The sequence below is a fragment of the Oncorhynchus masou genome, chromosome 23, assembly GCF_036934945.1.
Source record: "Oncorhynchus masou masou isolate Uvic2021 chromosome 23, UVic_Omas_1.1, whole genome shotgun sequence".
NCBI lineage: Eukaryota > Metazoa > Chordata > Actinopteri > Salmoniformes > Salmonidae > Oncorhynchus > Oncorhynchus masou.
This window is the reverse complement of record NC_088234.1, coordinates 12,998,340-13,018,451: the sequence shown is the minus strand read 5'-3', so window position 1 is coordinate 13,018,451 and position 20,112 is coordinate 12,998,340. Positions and strand designations below refer to the sequence as shown.

At 44.7% G+C, this 20,112-nt stretch overlaps 1 protein-coding gene across 3 annotated transcripts in view; it reads right to left on the bottom strand.

The window, feature by feature from the left end:
• Window positions 1–853: 853 nt before the first annotated feature.
• Window positions 854–20,112, bottom strand: part of LOC135510323 (myotubularin-like) — a 55,793-nt gene continuing 36,534 nt past the window's right edge. For all 3 annotated transcript variants that reach the window (XM_064931160.1, XM_064931159.1, XM_064931161.1), the window contains 7 exons: window positions 19,162–19,347; window positions 18,885–19,040; window positions 18,759–18,806; window positions 16,801–16,893; window positions 16,461–16,574; window positions 15,016–15,192; window positions 854–5,976 (listed from right to left, as the gene is read on the bottom strand). In XM_064931160.1, the coding sequence (XP_064787232.1) occupies window positions 5,794–5,976; window positions 15,016–15,192; window positions 16,461–16,574; window positions 16,801–16,893; window positions 18,759–18,806; window positions 18,885–19,040; window positions 19,162–19,347 (957 nt within the window). In that variant the 3' untranslated portion in view covers window positions 854–5,793. The remainder of the gene's footprint in view (window positions 5,977–15,015; window positions 15,193–16,460; window positions 16,575–16,800; window positions 16,894–18,758; window positions 18,807–18,884; window positions 19,041–19,161; window positions 19,348–20,112) is intronic.

The window sequence follows — 20,112 nt, the reverse complement described above, 5'->3', positions numbered from 1 at the left end:
TGAGACATCCTCTGAAGGGACACGGTCAGTTTAGGTCTGAGACATCCTCTGAAGGGACAAGGTCAGTTTAGGTCTGAGACATCCTCTGAAGGGACAAGGTCAGTTTAGGTCTGAGACATCCTCTGAAGGGACAAGGTCAGTTTAGGTCTGAGACATCCTCTGAAGGGACAAGGTCAGTTTAGGTCTGAGACATCCTCTGAAGGGACAAGGTCAGTTTAGGCCTGAGACATCCTCTGAAGGGACAAGGTCAGTTTAGGTCTGAGACATCCTATGAAGGGACAAGGTCAGTTTAGGTCTGAGACATCCTCTGAAGGGACAAGGTCAGTTTAGGTCTGAGACATCCTCTGAAGGGACAAGGTCAGTTTAGGTCTGAGACATCCTCTGAAGGGACAAGGTCAGTTTAGGTCTGAGACATCCTCTGAAGGGACAAGGTCAGTTTAGGCCTGAGACATCCTCTGAAGGGACAAGGTCAGTTTAGGTCTGAGACATCCTCTGAAGGGACACGGTCAGTTTAGGTCTGAGACATCCTCTGAAGGGACAAGGTCAGTTTAGGTCTGAGACATCCTCTGAAGGGACAAGGTCAGTTTAGGTCTGAGACATCCTCTGAAGGGACAAGGTCAGTTTAGGTCTGAGACATCCTCTGAAGGGACAAGGTCAGTTTAGGTCTGAGACATCCTCTGAAGGGACAAGGTCAGTTTAGGTCTGAGACATCCTCTGAAGGGACAAGGTCAGTTTAGGTCTGAGACATCCTCTGAAGGGACAAGGTCAGTTTAGGTCTGAGACATCCTCTGAAGGGACAAGGTCAGTTTAGGTCTGAGACATCCTCTGAAGGGACAAGGTCAGTTTAGGTCTGAGACATCCTCTGAAGGGACAAGGTCAGTTTAGGTCTGAGACATCCTCTGAAGGGACAAGGTCAGTTTAGGTCTGAGACATCCTATGAAGGGACACGGTCTGAATATCCACAATACTCACATGAGCAGACATTACATAGGGATTTAACTCATTTCAATATGACCTGAATAATCAAAGGATAATAAAATATCACATTACGACTCCAAGAATATGAATGAAAGAAACAACCCAATTCAACATGTTTTTTTTTTTAAAGTGAGAAATCTTTAAATTAATTTAATCAGCATTATTTACACAACAACCAACATGGACTACTCATACATGAGAGGAGTAGTACAGCCTGAATCCCACAGCTGTTTGTGTTGTCTTGCCAAAACTCCCATGTAGGCTGGGTGCCAGTTGGTTTCTGCTCGCCCTGGCATGAACAGAGCAGACAGAGACTGGTATGTAAAGCCTTGTCCAAGCCAGACAGGCCCAAAGGGCAGCAGTCGATCTCCTGTTTCTGTAGCATGAGGCAGCTTGTGGTACAAGTACACCCTCCTTGACAGTACGCCCCCTGAAACAGACTGGCACCCAAGCTAAATCCTATGGTCATGACTCACAAGGATCTGGCAAAACGGCACAAACCGATCTGGGACACCAGGCTAGGGAGTAAGTAGGCTGTAATATGACAGAAATCCCTTTAGACTAGATATCCCTATGTTAAAGGTAGAATACATGAAGAAAATTAACAAAATCACTAGCGACAGCTGGCACCCTATTCTCTGGTCAAAATAAGTGCACTATATTGGCAGTAATAGGGTGCCATTTGGGAGTAATAGTGTGCCATTTGCACAGCCGTTATCAGTGCTCAATTCTTCTAGGGCTGGAATTCAGTCAAACTCATTATACCAATGTTTATGGCAGTGTCTTTGTTTACAAACTAATGTCCATGCATCACCTTCTCATTGTGGAAAAACATGGATGCATCTATTTGTGATGGGGATACTTCCCTGTGGTAGTAAACTATTACCACTGGACGCATCTATTTGTGATGGGGATACTTCCTCGTGGTAGTAAACTATTACCACTGGACACATCTATTTGTGATGGGGATACTTCCTCGTGGTAGTAAACTATCACCACTGGACGCATCTATTTGTGATGGGGATACTTCCTCGTGGTAGTAAACTATCACCACTGGACACATCTATTTGTGATGGGGATACTTCCTCGTGGTAGTAAACTATTACCACTGGACACATCTATTTGTGATGGGGATACTTCCTCGTGGTAGTAAACTATTACCACTGGACACATCTATTTGTGATGGGGATACTTCCTCGTGGTAGTAAACTATTACCACTGGACACATCTATTTGTGATGGGGATACTTCCTCGTGGTAGTAAACTATTACCACTGGACGCATCTATTTGTGATGGGGATACTTCCTCGTGGTAGTAAACTATTACCACTGGACGCATCTATTTGTGATGGGGATACTTCCTCGTGGTAGTAAACTATTACCACTGTTCAGGGATTAGATTTGACCATGGGGGTAAAAGAGCTCCTGCATAAATACCACAATGAGTTTGATTGAAGGCCGAGGCTGTGGATCAGACTTTTCTGGGCCCCTCATCCCAACAGCTAAAGGTCCCGAAGCTTCTGCGCATGTACGGAATTCTCTACTTTAAGCAGTCTCAGCTCTACACATATCGAACCACCCTTCACATTCCTAGTGTCAATGGTGAATTAGAATTTTCAACCATTTTTTTACAGATGAAACTTCTATGCAGCATCTGCATAGTAACTATTTGATCTCAGTTTCATGGGGATATGCAATTAGATCGTTATGCTTTTCAAATTCAGTTGCCTAGTTAAATATAGGTTAAATACAAAATAAATGTAGATTGCCATCATCGCGTTTTTGCAGACATTGATTCAGCTGTGACCTAACCTTATTAAAAGAGCACCATTCGCTAGAATAGCCGGTTCCCTACGAGTAGAGCAGAGACTGTGTGTAAAGTAGAGAATCCCGCACAATAGCAGAAGCGTCGGGACCTTTAGCTGTCCAGAAGAGGGGTTCAGAAGAGTCAAATCCTCATCCACTCCATTGATCTAATCACGCCCCTATTTACACAATCACAGGTGAAGACGCAAAAGGAACTCAATCAATTCCTGACTGAATCAAATCTCCCACAATTCATGATTCACTGTCCTCTTCTGTTAGAAATCAAAATCCCAAAATGCAAATAAAAAAATAAACTAATGTAACAAGAAATCCACAAATTATTAACCAACCATTCAAAGAAACAAAACAAAATGTTTGTCCTACTAATTTCCTTTTTATAAAACGTGTCAAATGGTACACTAAATAAAATAATATTTTACAACTTTTAACAGTAAAATCAGTTTTGTTTGAGGTAATTACATCATAGTTACTGTACTTGTATAAAGTAAAAAATAAACAAAATATATTTATTTTTTTGCCTAAAAACACAACCAACCAACAAACCAAAAAGTGTTTTGCCTTGTTCATTTCGCTCTTGGTTTAATTTTAAAAACTTTTTCACCTCATTGAGGCCAAAGTCTTCCGAAGTGACGCATTCTGGGGTAGCATTCGGGAGCGAAAAGGCAGTGCCTGAAAGGTTTTAATATCAAGAGACCTCATTTTCAGCCCACCTTCACCACCATCTGTCAATAGATGTTCAGCAACAAGCCCTGTAAGTTCTCTCTCTGGTATAGTCTTCCCATACCCAGTGGTGACTGGATATCCTACCCAAAGGATCTTGACCAGGAGCATACATACTGCATCAACCAATCAGGATATTTTCTTTCCCCGCACCACAACCAATCAGGTGCTTTCTTTCCCTTTACCCCTCGCCACAGACGCCACACACAGAGGAACAATGACAAAGTTATAGTTTGGGTACATACAAAACATCCACCTGAGGACGAACTTCAGACCGCCAAAGGCACAGAACTGGAGCTGACCTGCGTTCTCCAGAACACTGGATATGCCCTGTAAAGAGTAACTAAACAATTCCTGGGTTTTCCCACCAATCTAATCTCAAAATCTATGGTGATTCTTGTCCAAAGAACTCTCGTCTGAGAATACATTGCCCACATCGTGATCCCTTGAAACGCTGTAAATGATTCTGGACTTCCACCGATCTGATCCCACCTCTCGACATTGCTCTCGGCAAAAGAACTTCTCCCGTCCACAGCTTTTATTTGGGGATTATTTCTGAACCTACTCTGTGGGAGTCAAAAAAAAAAACTCCAGTATATTTGAGCTAAACCATTTTGCCACGCGGATTGGGATCAAGAGGGTCGATGGCAAATGTTTACGTTTATGCCAAGAGGGGTTTGACCATGTAAGGTAACAGGCTGTAAAGGTTCTGAAGTTTTGGGTTGGGTTGAGGCAGAACCACTGATCACTATTATTGGACTGAGTGGACCTAGCCTGGTGCCAGATCGGTTTGTGCCGTCTTACCAACACACATGGTAAATGTAATGCATGACTACGACCATGAGTCACTTTAATAACGTTTACATCCTGTTTTACTCATCTCATGTGTAGTATATACTGTATTCAATTCTACTGTATTTTAAATCAATGCCACTCTTGACATTGCTCGTCCTAATATTTATATATTTCTTAATTCCATTCTTTTACGTTTAGATGTGTGTATTATTGTGACTTGTTAGATACTACAGCACTGTCGGAGCGAGGAACACAAGCATTTTGCAATACCTGCAATAACACCTGCTACATATGTTTCTGGAACCAATAAAAAAAGGTTAAAAAAAGGGTTATTTTGAGTCGGCAAGACAGTACAATCAGATTTGGGACGAGGCTAGAGTGGACCACAATATGAGATAAAACTCTCAGCACCTCTCATAGGAACCAATACAACTGACTGTGTCCCGTCTCTCCCTAGACCTTCTACAGTACAATACACAGGGATACTTGGCCTACTGGATATCATACACTGGACTACAATCAACCCAGAATAAATGATACAATTTGGGACTTATGAACATAGAACTGATTGGAACTATCTCTGTGGGTATGAATGCTAAATCATTTATGTGAGTTGGGATGGGGAAACTGCAGTGGACTTGGTTTGCACTCAAGCTTCCTATCCAAACTTAACTGAATGATTGGACTGGTATTGCTGATGTTGGGACATAGGTACAGCTACACAATGATTGAAGGGAAACTCGTCACATACACTTCTAGTCAAATTTTCATTCCCGTCTCCCATTCTCTCCCTGGTCATGGAGAGGAGTGCAGTGTATTCAGTCCTAGAGGAGCAGTGGCTACGATCCCATTCTCTACCCTTCTCCTGAAGTGTGCACTCTTACGCTCCCCCTCATAGATTTAAAAGGGACTGGGGTGTGAGGAATATGGTGGAAACTACATCCATCCAGCCATGCTTGCACCAATACAATGCATGAGCATGAAGGGGAGTGACTGAAGGCACACTTCTGGGTGAATTGGAATGCAGCCAGTGAGTTTTAACCCTTTACCTTTAGCATTGTTTATCTACAAACATTGTTTTATTTTATATTAAGGCTTCTTTGTTTTTGTGGAAAAACAACATTCTATTAAAGTTGTGAAAAGGCTGTACTGTGACATGTTGCATAATCACCATGGTTACGTCTATTCCATGTTATTTATCGACCTCGTTATTACTTTAAACGTTATGTACAAAAAATAACTTCCTGTGTCAGGGTCAAACCCATTTCAATTTCAGGAAGTGAATTGAAATTCTGAAATCCTGCAGAACTGAAAAATCTTCATTGGGAAAAAGTGTCACTTTTCAACTCTCAAATTTGGATCTTCAATCAATCTCCTATGATTCATTAACTGAACTGACATGTAATCAACACCGACCCCGGAGAATGCGCATACACGTGTGTTGTATACGTCGGAGTGTGTGTGACGACCCCACTCAGAAGGGGGTGTGCAGGTGGGTGATGTGCTGCGTGGGAGAGGCTGCGTTGGGGGTGGAGCTATTTGATAGGTGGGAGGAGTTGGGGGAGGAGTCAGAGAGCTGCAGTTCCTCTAGTTTCTTCAGGTATTCATCTCTCAGGGCTAACAGCTCTATGTAACGCTGTTCCACTGGACTCTGCTGCTGTAGAGTAGAGCAGAGCAGGGTAGGATAGAGCAGAGTAGAATAAACAGAAAAAAAGAGTAGAATATAAATAGTCATTACCACCACCAGGGGGAGGCAGAGAGCGTGAGGAGACAGGAGAAGGAGGGAGAGGATGGGGAGAGAGGGAAAAAAAAGTTAATTATATGCAAACAACGCAAACAGATAAGCATATAAACAATCACAAAGAGGTATAGAGGCTCAAGGGACACACGGTGAAAACATGAATATTCATTATCGATGCCTAGAGTGTTTTAAATGAGAGCAGCAAGCTGGTCTGGTGCCAACACACAATACTGTTTATTTGTTTATTAGGATCCCAAGTAGTGTTTGGCCGAAGCAGCAGTTATTCACATAAAACACATGACAAATAACAAAACACTGATACACAAGGACAGTCAAACAAATTAAAAATACAACAATATACAAACAAAAAAACAAAATACTACTAAGATAAATTAGGTGTGTTAGTGTCTCCTCCCAGTGCAATGAGATGGTACATATTTTCTACAAGGTAAAGTTACTGTTTGCTCAGTAATGGGAGATGGAAGGGAGTTCCATGGGATCATGGCTCTGTATAATACTGTGCGTTGGACATGGGGACTGTGAAGAGACCCCTGGTGGGGTATGTCTGGGTGTCAGAGCTGAATGTTATTTGATTATACAGACAATCTGGAATTTTCATTATAGTAATGCTTGTCCTAAAAACTAGAAGAGTTGGCAGTTAATCTCTCCTCAACCAGGAAATCAGCTGCAGCTTTGCTAGGTCTTTCTTTGCTGCACCTGACCATATTAATGAAGATGGGACAAGATCAAAGCCAGAAACTAGTACAGCTGATGTGTCAAAAACACAGAACATATTTTAATAACAGACAGACCCCTCTCCCCATCTTCACAACATCTTTGTCAATATGACTTGACCATTCAATGTAACTCCTAGGAGTTCAGCTTCCCTAATGGTCACACCTTTTACACACAACTCCTGAGAACGTTTTGAACCAAATACAATGCTTTTAGTTGTAGATGTATTTAAGACCAGTTTATTATAAAAATCACCCATTCTGATACTAATTCATTATTTAGAATTTGTGTAGGCTCACTGGCTTTGGGTGCTGACCAGGATTTCTGTTAGCCGGAAATTGCCGGCCTTTGGACGTGAAAAAAATGTAAAGCCGATAAAAAAAAAAAAAAAAAACTTGCTGGCCAAAATGACAGATTACATTTTTTTATTAATTGATGGAAATACTAGTCTATGAAAATACAGTTGACCATCATGCTTATCAGTCTATAGGTCAATTTGTACAATTTTGAGGAATTCAATTGGCCCGTGTGTATTTTCATAGGTCATCATGTATCTTATTTATCCAACACAACTATCACACAACATACAGAGCCTATTTTGAGAGTCATTTCTCCTGCAGTTCCTGAGCTGGTTGCTGCTGGAGTAAAACATGTGCTTTTATCAGCTCATTATTTGCGCAACAACTGTAAATGCTATCACGTCTTAACTGTTTTGGGGCACGATTAAAAAAAAAAGAGCTACTATTTTTATTTCTCAATTGGTAATTGAAGGGCGCCTCCCATTCACCTCCCAAGTGCAGGCAACCAGCTATCAGTGTATTACCCACCAGCGCTCCCTCAACATTATCAGGACAGAGAAACCAGACACATGCTCAGTGCGCGCTCCCTCAACATGATCAGGACAGAGAAACCAGACACATGCTCAGTGCGTGCTCCCTCAAAATGATCAGGACAGAGAAACCAGACACATGCTCAGTGCGTGCTCCCTCAAAATGATCAGGACAGAGAAACCAGACATGCTCAGTGCGCGCTCCCTCAAAATGATCAGAACAGAGAAACCAGACATGCTCAGTGCGCACTCCCTCAACATTACCAGGACAGAGAAACCAGACACATGCTCAGTGCGCGCTCCCTCAACATTATCAGGACAGAGAAACCAGACATGCTCAGTGCGCGCTCCCTCAACATTACCAGGACAGAGAAACCAGACACATGCTCAGTGCGCGCTCCCTCAACATGATCAGGACAGAGAAACCAGACATGCTCAGTGCATGCTCCCTCAACATGATCAGGACAGAGAAACCAGACACATGCTCAGTGCGCGCTCCCTCAACATTATCAGGACAGAGAAACCAGACATGCTCAGTGCATGCTCCCTCAACATGATCAGGACAGAGAAACCAGACATGCTCAGTGCGCGCTCCCTCAACATTATCAGGACAGAGAAACCAGACATGCTCAGTGCATGCTCCCTCAACATGATCAGGACAGAGAAACCAGACATGCTCAGTGCGCGCTCCCTCAACATTATCAGGACAGAGAAACCAGACATGCTCAGTGCATGCTCCCTCAACATGATCAGGACAGAGAAACCAGACATGCTCAGTGCATGCTCCCTCAACATGATCAGGACAGAGAAACCAGACATGCTCAGTGCATGCTCCCTCAACATTATCAGGACAGAGAAACCAGACATGCTCAGTGCATGCTCCCTCAACATGATCAGGACAGAGAAACCAGACATGCTCAGTGCATGCTCCCTCAACATGATCAGGACAGAGAAACCAGACATGCTCAGTGCATGCTCCCTCAACATTATCAGGACAGAGAAACCAGACATGCTCAGTGCATGCTCCCTCAACATGATCAGGACAGAGAAACCAGACATGCTCAGTGCATGCTCCCTCAACATGATCAGGACAGAGAAACCAGACACATGCTCAGTGCATGCTCCCTCAACATTATCAGGACAGAGAAACCAGACATGCTCAGTGCATGCTCCCTCAACATGATCAGGACAGAGAAACCAGACATGCTCAGTGCGCGCTCCCTCAACATTATCAGGACAGAGAAACCAGACATGCTCAGTGCATGCTCCCTCAACATGATCAGGACAGAGAAACCAGACATGCTCAGTGCATGCTCCCTCAACATGATCAGGACAGAGAAACCAGACATGCTCAGTGCATGCTCCCTCAACATTATCAGGACAGAGAAACCAGACACATGCTCATTGCTCACATGAAGCCCTTCAAACAAAATACCATGAAAACATTTACAAATCTCCTACATGATGGTTATGAAATAAACCAAAACCTGTTTCTCACAAGTGTAGACAACGTTTTCCGCAAACAACGTTTTCCACTCCGAGACTGAGAACAGTAGATGACTAATTAATATATGCATTAACAGAACCAAATGTGACCGACCGGCTCGATCTTACATGCAAAATTTGAAATGTGTATTTTTTTTTTTACATTGGATAAAAGTAGAGACTCAGAGCTAGAAAATTGTATATCACACACTACAGTTGAGGAATAATGGGAAAGTCCTTCTGCTGTGAAAGTTAATAAACTTCCAGAATGCCATACCTCACATTTGAGAAAATGGCCCTTGAATGTTTGGTAAACCTAATGGAAAGCTCTTTGTCTACACCCATTCAGCATCGTTCACATACACTTAAGCCTTAGCCTCACATGTGAATCCTTAAAGCGACGGGCTATCTACGAAAACAGCCAAAGATTTCAAGACTAAAGTCTGGTTTATACCAAGGGTGTGTCCGTAAATTTAATCTGGCGTGCCAGAGCGTGCTCGTACACTCAAGAGTTGTCAGATTGTCCGGTCGTAAATTGGGAGCTTTCAAAGTGCACACTGGACGCTCTGGCCGAGGAGTAGGGTTGATCACAGCGTACTGACCTATTAACAGCAGTCAAGCACCCAAGCTAACTGGCTAACATTGGCTAGCTACTTCCAGACACATATTTACATAAGTCATCAGAACCTTTGCTATGAGACTCAACATTGAGCTCAGGTCCATCCTGTTTCCATTGATCATCCTTGAGATGTTTCAACAACTTGATTGGAGTCCACCTGTGGTAAATTTAATTGATTGGACATGATTTGGAAAAGGCACACATTTGTCTATATAAAAGGTCCCACAGTTGACAGGAATTGTCCGTGTATGGACAAAGGAATTGTGTAGAGGCACAGATCTGGGGAAGGGTACCAAAACGTTTCTGCAGCATTGAAGCTCCAATAACACAGTTGCCTCCAGCATTCTTAAATTGAAGAAGTTTGGAACCACCGAGACTCTTCCTAGAGCTGGCCGCCTGGCCAAACTGAGCAATCGGGGGAGAAGGGCCTGGTCAGGGAGGTGACTTTAACCCGATCGAACATCTCTGAGAGACCTGAAAATAGCTGTGCAGCGACACTTCCCATCCAACCTGACAGAGTTTGAGAGGTTCTGCAGAGAAGAATGGGTGAAACTCTGCAAATACAGGTGTGCCAAGCTTGTAGCGTCATACCCAAGATGACTCGAGGCTGTAGCGTCATACCCAAGATGACGAGAGGTTGTAATCACTGCCAAAGTCAAAGTACCGAGTAAAGGGTCTAAATACTAACATAAATGTGATATTTCAGCTTATTATTTTTACTACATTTGCAGAAATGTCTAAGAACCTGTTTGCTTTGTCATTATGGGGTATCATGTATATATAGATGAGAAAGTCTAACGAAATGTGGAAAAAGTCAAGTTGTCTGAATACTTTCCCAATTCCCATCATGTAATGGGGAAATGATCAAAAAGTATCTAGCAGAGGTTCCTCTGTCACATATGGAACTGAATGAAGTTCTCGAATTGCATTTTGGGAAGGTTTGAAAATGCTGTTTTATTGGCTGCTTTATTTCATGAGTTACATGTTCTGTTAAGATGCATTACCACGGTCACCTCCTTTGTTTTGTTGACGTTGAGTGGGGTTGTTTTCCTGACAGTCTAAATGTGATCTCGGTCATTCTGAACACCGTGGGCCGACACCCTAATGGGATATGCACCCACTGCATATGGGTCCGGTACATTTCTCAAATGGCCGGCAAATTAAAATCTTCCCGGTCACGTTGTCCGGCGCCTCATTTTCCTAACGGAAACCCTGGTGCTGAAACCCTGGTGCTGAAACGTAGTGTGGAATCATCTGCATACATGTTCATGCTCACCTTCAGTAAAACTAGTGGCAAATCATTTCTAAAATAACAGACCAAGGCAACTACCCTGAAGGACACCGCACATATCTGATGTTATACAACTAGTGGGTCAAATCCAGAATGCTGATTGGTTAAAACCGCATTCCTACCGGTGTCTATTCCACAAGTTACCACCAGCTAAATCTATGGCGTTAAAATGCCTATTTACTCTGTTTTATCTGACTGGGCAATCCACTGTCTCATCAGCCCAGCCAGGCACGTTATAAACTTGATCTCCACTATAAAAAGGATCTAGACATTCTCACATATCTGATGCTAGAGAAGCTTCCATTGAAGAACACTATTAGCTACAGAGTTCTGTTGGTTAAATAACTCTCCAACCATGTGATGGCAGGTGATTTAAAGCCATAGCAAGTGAGTTTCAACAATAGCGATGTATGATCTATAACATCAAAGGCTGCACTGAAATCTAAAATACAGCTCCATCTATCATCTTATTAGCCATTTATTTTAGCCAATCATCAGTCATCTGAGTCAGTGCAGTACAGGTTGAGTGCCATACTCCATTTGCATGCTGAAAATCAGTAGTTAACTTGTTCTCTGAAAAATAGCATTGTATTTGGTCAAACACAAATCCTCTCCATCAGTTTACTAAGAACAGGCAGTAAACTGACTGGGTGGCTGTTAGAGCAAAGGCTGCTTCACTGTGTTCAGGTAGTGGAATTACTTTAGCCTCATTCCATGCCTGCAGACACACGCACCCTCCTGTAGGCTTTGGTTAAAGACATAGAAATGTCTCTCTCTGTGTTTGTGTGATTATGACAGGGAAAGAGGATTATCTGCTCCAGTGACTCAGACCCTGTTGACAGGGAGAGGGATGTTTGGGCTGCAGGGGTTTGTGTGTGTGTGTGTGTGGTGGGGGGGGTGGTTTAGAGTTAGGGGGAAAGAGGGGTGCGTGTGTGTGTGTAAGAACAGGCAGCAAACACACACCAACACCGCAAGTCATACAGGATGCCACAGCAATAATGCAGCCAAACCAACCAAACCCCAGAGGCAATACTTCACAAATCAGACTGATCACAAGCAATGTTCCCTCTAAGCCCCACCGGGACTGCCCCACCGGGACTGCCCCACCGGGACTGCCCCACCGGGACTGCCCCACCGGGACTGCCCCACCAGGACTGCCCCACCGGGACTGCCCCACCGGGACTGCCCCACCGGGACTGCCCCACAGAATAAATATCAGCCCGTGCAGAGACGGGATTGAACCTCACTCAACATTCTAGTTTTCCCCTTTAGTCAACACCAGTGCTTGATTTGGGCCGGCACTGTCCGGGGGAATTGAGTATCGGCTCATCTACAAAATTAAAAGTAACCTATCGCTGTCCCAGAGTCACACAGAGGCAAAAAAAAGGTTGATCAAAGTGGAATGAAGGTGGGACCTTCATTGAATAGGAATGGAGTGTGGGCATTCATTTCCTGATTTGGCCAAGTTTATTTGCCGCTAGGCTGCGAGTGGCAGTAGGCTGTTGGAGGTTGCACAGATTGAAAACGCGCCAGCCTGAATGGCATGATGCGCTGTTCCAAGTTGTCAAAATGAGGGTTTGTAATTCATGAAAAGTCAAGGAAATTAGTTTCATAATTGTTCTTAATGTAAAAGCATACTTTTAAATATGATCAACCAATTAAAAAAAAAAAACAACCCATTAACAAGCCATTATCGGAATGACCCTTCAGTGCATGTCTGTGCTGGGTGTGTGCCAGGGAGTGGGCGTTGCCCGAGGAGAGAGACCGCCACATTTCAGCATTAGGTATAATTAGGTACAAGGGCCTTTCCATCGGCACAGTAGAGCCTAAATATATCTGCACCGTTGGAAAGCTGGGATTCCCCCCTATTAAACATTAGCCATGGAATTGCGACAACATTCAAAATATTCTAAGAATAGCCTATTTGACAAATAACTTGCTGTGCATTGATCTCCTCTGAAACATGAACACCTTGCTTTGAGGTAGCCTACCTTACCCATTTGATCCCTGGTTTATTGAATGTGGGAATCATTTTACAAAAGACAAAAAGTATTTGGTTGTAATGTTGAAAAAGCCTGCACACCCAGGAGCTCTCCAGATGAAGGGTTGACCACAACAGTGGAGTTCTATGTGGGAGCTAAGTACCTTGATCAAGGGCTCAACGGCAGGAGGTGGTAGGTCTACATGGAAACAGACAGCAGCTTTCCAGTGTCAATAATTCATACTTTTCCCATGTAGCCTATAATAATAGTCATGACAATTTGGTTAAAAGTCATGGAAAATGTGTACCTCTTGAAGCTAGGGGGCACTATTTTTATGTTTGGAAAAATAACATTCCCAAAGTAAACGGCCTATTTCTCAGGACCAGATGCTAGAATATGCATATAATTGACAGATTAGGATAGAAAACACTCTAAAGTTTCCAAAACTGTCAAAATTGTATCTGAGTTAAACAGAACTGATATTGCAGGCTAAAACCTGAGGAAAATCCAATCAGGAAGTGTCCCTGTTTTTGAAACCTCTCTCTGTTATGCATCCCTATTGCCCATTTAAAAGGGATATCAACCAGAGTCCTTTTTCTATGGCTTCCCTAAGGTGTCAACAGCCTTTAGACATAGTTTCAGGCTTTTATTTTGAAGAATGAGCGTGAACGACCACATTGCGTAAGTGGATAGGTGGGGGCTCTCAGAGTGAGTTGTGCGCAAAAGAGAAAGGCGGCCATTGTTACACCCGGTCCAAGTGAAAAGCCAACCGTCTCGGTTAATATATTATCGAATAGATATTTAAAAAACACCCGGAGGATTGATTATAAAAAAACGTTTGACATTTTTCTGTGGACATTATGGATATAATTTGGATTTCAGTGAACATAGTCCAAATGGACCGACCTGGAAAAGATCTTCCACCCCATGACCGGCACGGGTTAAGACGAAACCTTTCCCTCTACTGCGGGTATTGCTAATACCAGCCACTTCCAATGCAACAAAATAACCTATGCGAAGTGTTTTCTTGTAGGCAGAACACACTGGAGTAGGATTCTATTCCATTGCCAGGCACGACTCAGCCCGTACACTACAGACTGCTGTATTTTGAGACAGGCTTGAATAAGCTAAGCAGCCAATAAGCAGAGGGTTTTTGGTCTGATTTTCTGTAATAATGTTATGGGAATAATAATGAATTTAATTTTGTGAAGTGATTTCTTACATCAAACAACATTTCCAGTCACCACCTTTATGTGAAGGACAAGTGGATAAACAGGTTCATATGAAGCCCTAAATGTTTTTGCCCAAAACTCTCACAGAATGTAGTCATACATTGAACACCACACATTGGCTGCTACTGTAGGCTGAATGATAGAACAGCTATTTCCCTGTTAAAATGTTATGGGATGGATTTTCTCCATTGTTTTTGATGGTAGGTCACTCTGGTAGATCTACATTATGATCAAATAACAGTTTTAACATTGGTCAAGTAGGCTACTAACTTAAAGTGGGTACAGCCTGTGTTCACAAACGTGCGCCAGAAGTTGCACTCAGCAGACCTCAAATTTCCTCAGCGATGACATTTTCTTTTGAGGGAACATTAGTCACAAGTTAACTCCAACTCTGATTGGCCCAGACTGTTTGGCTGTAGTTGGTTCAGTGCTGTGTATCCAGTGTTGTAGCTAAATCCCAACAGCGTTAAGTTAGATGGAGAATAATTTTTTATACCATATTATTGATCCAGCATTGATTCACTACTTTCCACAAACCTAAAAGCATTGTATTGGCGGAGGCAGGGGCCTTTGTCAAATCAGTGAAGGGACGTGAACAAGTGCATACTCTGGTAGGAAGAAGTGATCATTCAGACATACTGGAACAAAAGTACCTGTTGTCGAATGCCAAGGTTCGAACGGATACTGTAACCCCAGTAATTCTATTGCAACTTAATTGTTGAATGCCAGGGTCCGAACGGATACTGTAAACCCAGTAATTCTATTTGATTCTATTCATTTACCTGTTGTCGAATGCGAGGGTTCCAGCGGATGTAGTAAGTCACCCAGAGTTCTAGGTGTCTCATGCTGGCTACAGGGTAGAGGACTCTATTGGACTCTGGGGTGTAGAAGGGGTTCTGGTAGAAGGACAGATCACTGTTTACCAATGACCACAGAGACACCGTCTTAGACCGCAACTCCTGGAGAGAGCGAGAGGGGGGAGAGAACGGGAATAATAATTTAGGAGGGTTAGAGAGAGAAGTTAACCAGGGACCACAGAGACACCGTCTTAGACCGCAACTCCTGAAGAAAGAGATGAAGATCATTATATATGGTCTTTTAGCAGACACTTATGTGCAGCAGTAAGCAGGAAACATACATCTATTCAGGATGACCTGTTTGAATCAAACCCACAAATGATCTGAGCCATCGGAATCACAGAGGGAATAGGAAGGATTCTGGAACAATATTAGAGTCTTCTGGAGACTCTCGTCTGTGTGTCATAGAGAGCATTATTACGGCACCTCAGAACCAGTGATGCGTCCCATCGCTCTTCTGCTCTACTTCACATGATCAAGATGGAGGGAGGAGGGGAGGTGGAGGGAGGAGGGGAGGTAGAGGGAGGAGGGGAGGTGGAGGGAGGAGGGGAGGTAGAGGGAGGAGGGGAGGTGGAGGGAGGAGGGGAGGTGGAGGGAGGAAGAGGGAGGAGGGGAGGTGGAGGGAGGAAGAGGGAGGAGGGGAGGTGGAGGGAGGAGGGGAGGTGGAGGGAATAGAAAGACAAAGAAAGGGTATGAGATTGAGGTAGAGCAGGGGTGTCGAACTCATTTCCCCATCGGGCCGCATTCGGTCTTCACAGAGGTCCGAAGGGACATATTTACTATGTTATCTGTCTCGCTTTCATTTGGATGACTGTCAGCAAGCTGGGCAGAGGAGTGAAGAGGCTGTCAGCAAGCTGGGCAGAGGAGTGTAGAGACTGTAAATGTAGGTCCATTATCATTCTACACAGTTTGGATTTGGCTTGTCATTAAAATGTCCATTGAGCACCTCCCACGAGCCTGAGTGAATGGGCTGGCGGGCCGGATGACATGTAAAATAGAATGTAAATAGTGAGTTGGCAGAGGAAAATATTGTAGAGGGATGGAAAGACCCAGCTAACACATTTAGTTAACTGGAAGTTGTGGGAACGTTCATTTTTGGTTTCCCCATTGGACTGGTGTTTTCTTGCATTTTTTAAGGAACGTTCTCTTAAATGTGGTGGGAACATTACTTTAAATAGAAAAAACACATTATGCTGTATTGAAATTCCCACCTAAACAACCAAGGCTCTCACCAAGCTCTAAGAAATATACGGTTCTCAGAACGTTGGGAATTGGAGAGTGCAATATAAGATAAAAGTAGAAAAGACAGGCAGAGAGAGAGAGACCGACAGAGAGACACAGAGCTTGGACAAACAAGACAAACAACTTACGTTAGTGTCCCTGGCACGCTCACAGTTGTAGAGGAAGGTTCCAAAGCGACAGCTGAACAGGTGGTCCAGGATGGTCACTAGGAGACGCTCGTTAAACTCAAATGCTGTCGGGAACTGGAAGAGAAGGGGAGAGAGAGGTTTAAACCCATAGGCTTTTTCGCAGTAAATTCTTCCTCCATTCCTTGCATCCTCTCTCCTCACTTCCTTCTCAATATGCATTGGAGAAGAAGGTTAGAGGGGAGGGACCTGTGACCTTCTCATCCAATACGGTTGATGAAGTCAGAAGAACGTGCAAAGACAAATGAAGATAAAGCGCTACACAGGTGTGTCCAGTTCCTACCTGTTTGGTCATCTGCCAGACACAGTCTATGAACTGTACAAAGATAGGAGACCTGTCCTGATCAGCATGGTTCTTATCACCGTGTCCTATCCTCTATAGAGACAGAGACAGAGAGAGAGAGAGACAGAGACACACAGAGAGAGAGAGAGACAGAGACACACAGAGCGACAGAGAGACAGAGAGACAGAGAGACAGAGAGACAGAGAGACAGAGAGAGACAGAGAGATGAGAGAGACAGAGAGAGAGAGACACACAGAGAGAGAGACAGAGACACACAGAGAGAGACAGAGACAGAGAGACAGAGACACACAGAGAGACAGAGAGACAGAGAGACACAGAGAGAGAGACAGAGACACACAGAGAGAGACAGAGACAGAGAGAGAGAGACAGAGACACACAGAGAGACAGAGAGACAGAGAGACAGAGAGACAGAGAGACAGAGAGACAGAGAGACAGAGACACAGAGACACACAGAGAGAGACAGAGACAGAGAGAGAGAGAGACAGAGACACACAGAGAGACAGAGAGACAGAGACACAGAGAGAGAGAGACAGAGACACACAGAGAGAGACAGAGACAGAGAGAGAGAGAGATGAGAAAAATAGTCAAACAGTGCAAACAGATTCTTATTACCTGTAGTTCGGTCCTGGTCATTCCAAATTCAAAAAAGGCACTCGCACATCTGAGCCATCATAGTTGCAGGTGCACACTTTGTTAGAATAATTAGGAAATGCACATTGTAACGCTTGCTTATTTCCCCGCGACTCCAACCCAATGGATGTATTGAACGGAGGTGGGGGGAGGAGTATCTACACAGGGGTGCAGATTGTGAACACTCACAAACGCTCTGCCGAAGGCCCCAAGGCCGATACGCAAGGCTCTGCCGAAGGCCCCGAGGCCGATACGCAAGGCTCTGCCGAAGGCCCCGAGGCCGATACGCAAGGCTCTGCCGAAGGCCCCGAGGCCGATACGCAAGGCTCTGCCGAAGGCCCCGAGGCCGATACGTAAGGCTCTGCCGAAGGCCCCGAGGCCGATACGTAAAGCTCTGCCGAAGGCCCGAGGCCGATACGCAAGGCTCTGCCGAAGGCCCCGAGGCCGATACGCACGGCTCTGCCGAAGGCCCCGAGGCCGATACGCAAGGCTCTGCCGAAGGCCCCGAGGCCGATACGTAAAGCTCTGACGAAGGCCCCGAGGCCGATACGTAAGGCTCTGCCGAAGGCCCCAAGGCCGATACGCAAGGCTCTGCCGAAGGCCCCGAGGCCGATACGCAAGGCTCTGCCGAAGGCCCCGAGGCCGATACGTAAGGCTCTGCCGAAGGCCCCGAGGCCGATACGTAAGGCTCTGCCGAAGGCCCCGAGGCCGATACGTAAGGCTCTGCCGAAGGCCCCGAGGCCGATACGTAAGGCTCTGCCGAAGGCCCCGAGGCCGATACGTAAGGCTCTGCCGAAGGCCTCGAGGCCGGTACGTAAATCTCTGACGAAGGCCTCGAGGCCGATACGTAAAGCTCTGACGAAGGCCCCGAGGCCGATACGTAAAGCTCTGACGAAGGCCCCGAGGCCGATACGTAAAGCTCTGACGAAGGCCCCGAGGCCGATACGTAAGGCTCTGACGAAGGCCCCGAGGCCGATACGTAAGGCTCTGACGAAGGCCTCGAGGCCGATACGTAATGCTTAATAAAGAGCAGCGTGCAGGTTTCTTCTTTATCTTCCTGGTCATTTATCTGCACACAATATTGGTCAGTTTAATTGCTTCCCATCACAGGAGGTTGGTGGCACTTTCAGCCGTCCTCCCCTCAGCAGCCTCCACTGCTTCCCACAGATCATTTGGTCCCCAATAGACAGCACAAATAAAGAACATCTATGACTGAAAACTCTTCATTATCAGAGTTCAGAGCTCAGCTCCTTTTTTCATTCTCATCATAAACTGTGAGTGAATGCCTTGGAACAGGGTGGACTTACATTGGCAAACTTGTGTCCGAAGCCGATCCACTCCTTCTCCAGCAGTACCTGGAATCAATCGATCACAAATCAAACGTACTTTATAAAAGCTCTTGGTACATTAGCCGTTGTCACAAAGTGGTTTACCTGGAATCCTCTCAGGGTGCGGTAGTGGCTGTCCAGCATCAGCATGGCCAGAGAGGTGAGCTGGGCCGTCCGGTCCCACCCATCACTACAGTGGACCACCACAGAGTTACCTCCCGATATCTTGTCTGCTACTTGGATGGCTCCAGATATGACCAGCTAGAGAGCGACAGAGAGAGATTCACTACAGAGGACCAGCACACGGTTACCCCTCCACTGATCTGCTAGCTGGCCAGCTCCAGAGAGGAGAGGGCTGTGGGAAGTGTGTGTACCCCACTACCTTGATGTGTTCTAGCCAGTGTGTAGACTCCAGACTTGACAGCCAGTGTGACTCCTCTACGTTGGGATAGACAATGTCTTTTAGCTTCTTCAGGGACTCTCTCATCACGTGGATGTTGTGTATGTCTAGAAACACCAGCTCAGCGTTCTGATATGCATCGTCACCCTCGTAACCCCCACCCGTGGCCTAGAGAGAGGGGATAGAGGTCAGAGGTTGAAGACTCATCATTCATGGACAAAAATGGAGAATCACAGGACCCGTTTGAAAACGTAAAAAAAAAAAAAATATATATATAATTCTTCCCTCCCTCTCTTGACGCTATCACTGGCCTGCATGTTATAAGAATTTGTTCTTAACTGACTTGCCTAGTTAAATAAAGGTTCAATAAAAAAAATAAAAATAAAATAAATGTGGTTGGATAAATTAAAGTGAGGTTTCACTCATGGAAATGCAGTATTTTATTCTATGGTTTTCCCCCATTCCAACATGGTCAGAACAGTGATCACGTCAAGGAGGGAAGGATTCAAACAGGGTCCATTGGAAATGCGTCGGGGTTGTGGTGAGCTGTTGGAACACACTGCAGGTCAGGGGAAGCTCGTTGTTAAAAGCCTCTCACGGGTAGGAATTTGGGGATTATTATATAGATTGCATTCCATATTAGTAATTTGAGTCCCAACATTCCATTTCACTCTGAGCGGGGTGCGGTGGGCGTTGCGTCACACCCCAACACACACACAGTGTAGTTGCTGTGTCCTCTTAGCATCTAAACTCTACCTCCTCAGTTCTTACTTCTGACACCAGCATACAATGTAGGAGGCAACTAGCAAGAGCCTACAGTGAACAACAAAAGAACACATAGTCCATCTCTCTATGGAAGACAAACCAAAAGACCTACATCTAAATCAACCCAGAGAAAAAGGGAACGAACGTCACAAATCGCTTAAAAGATTC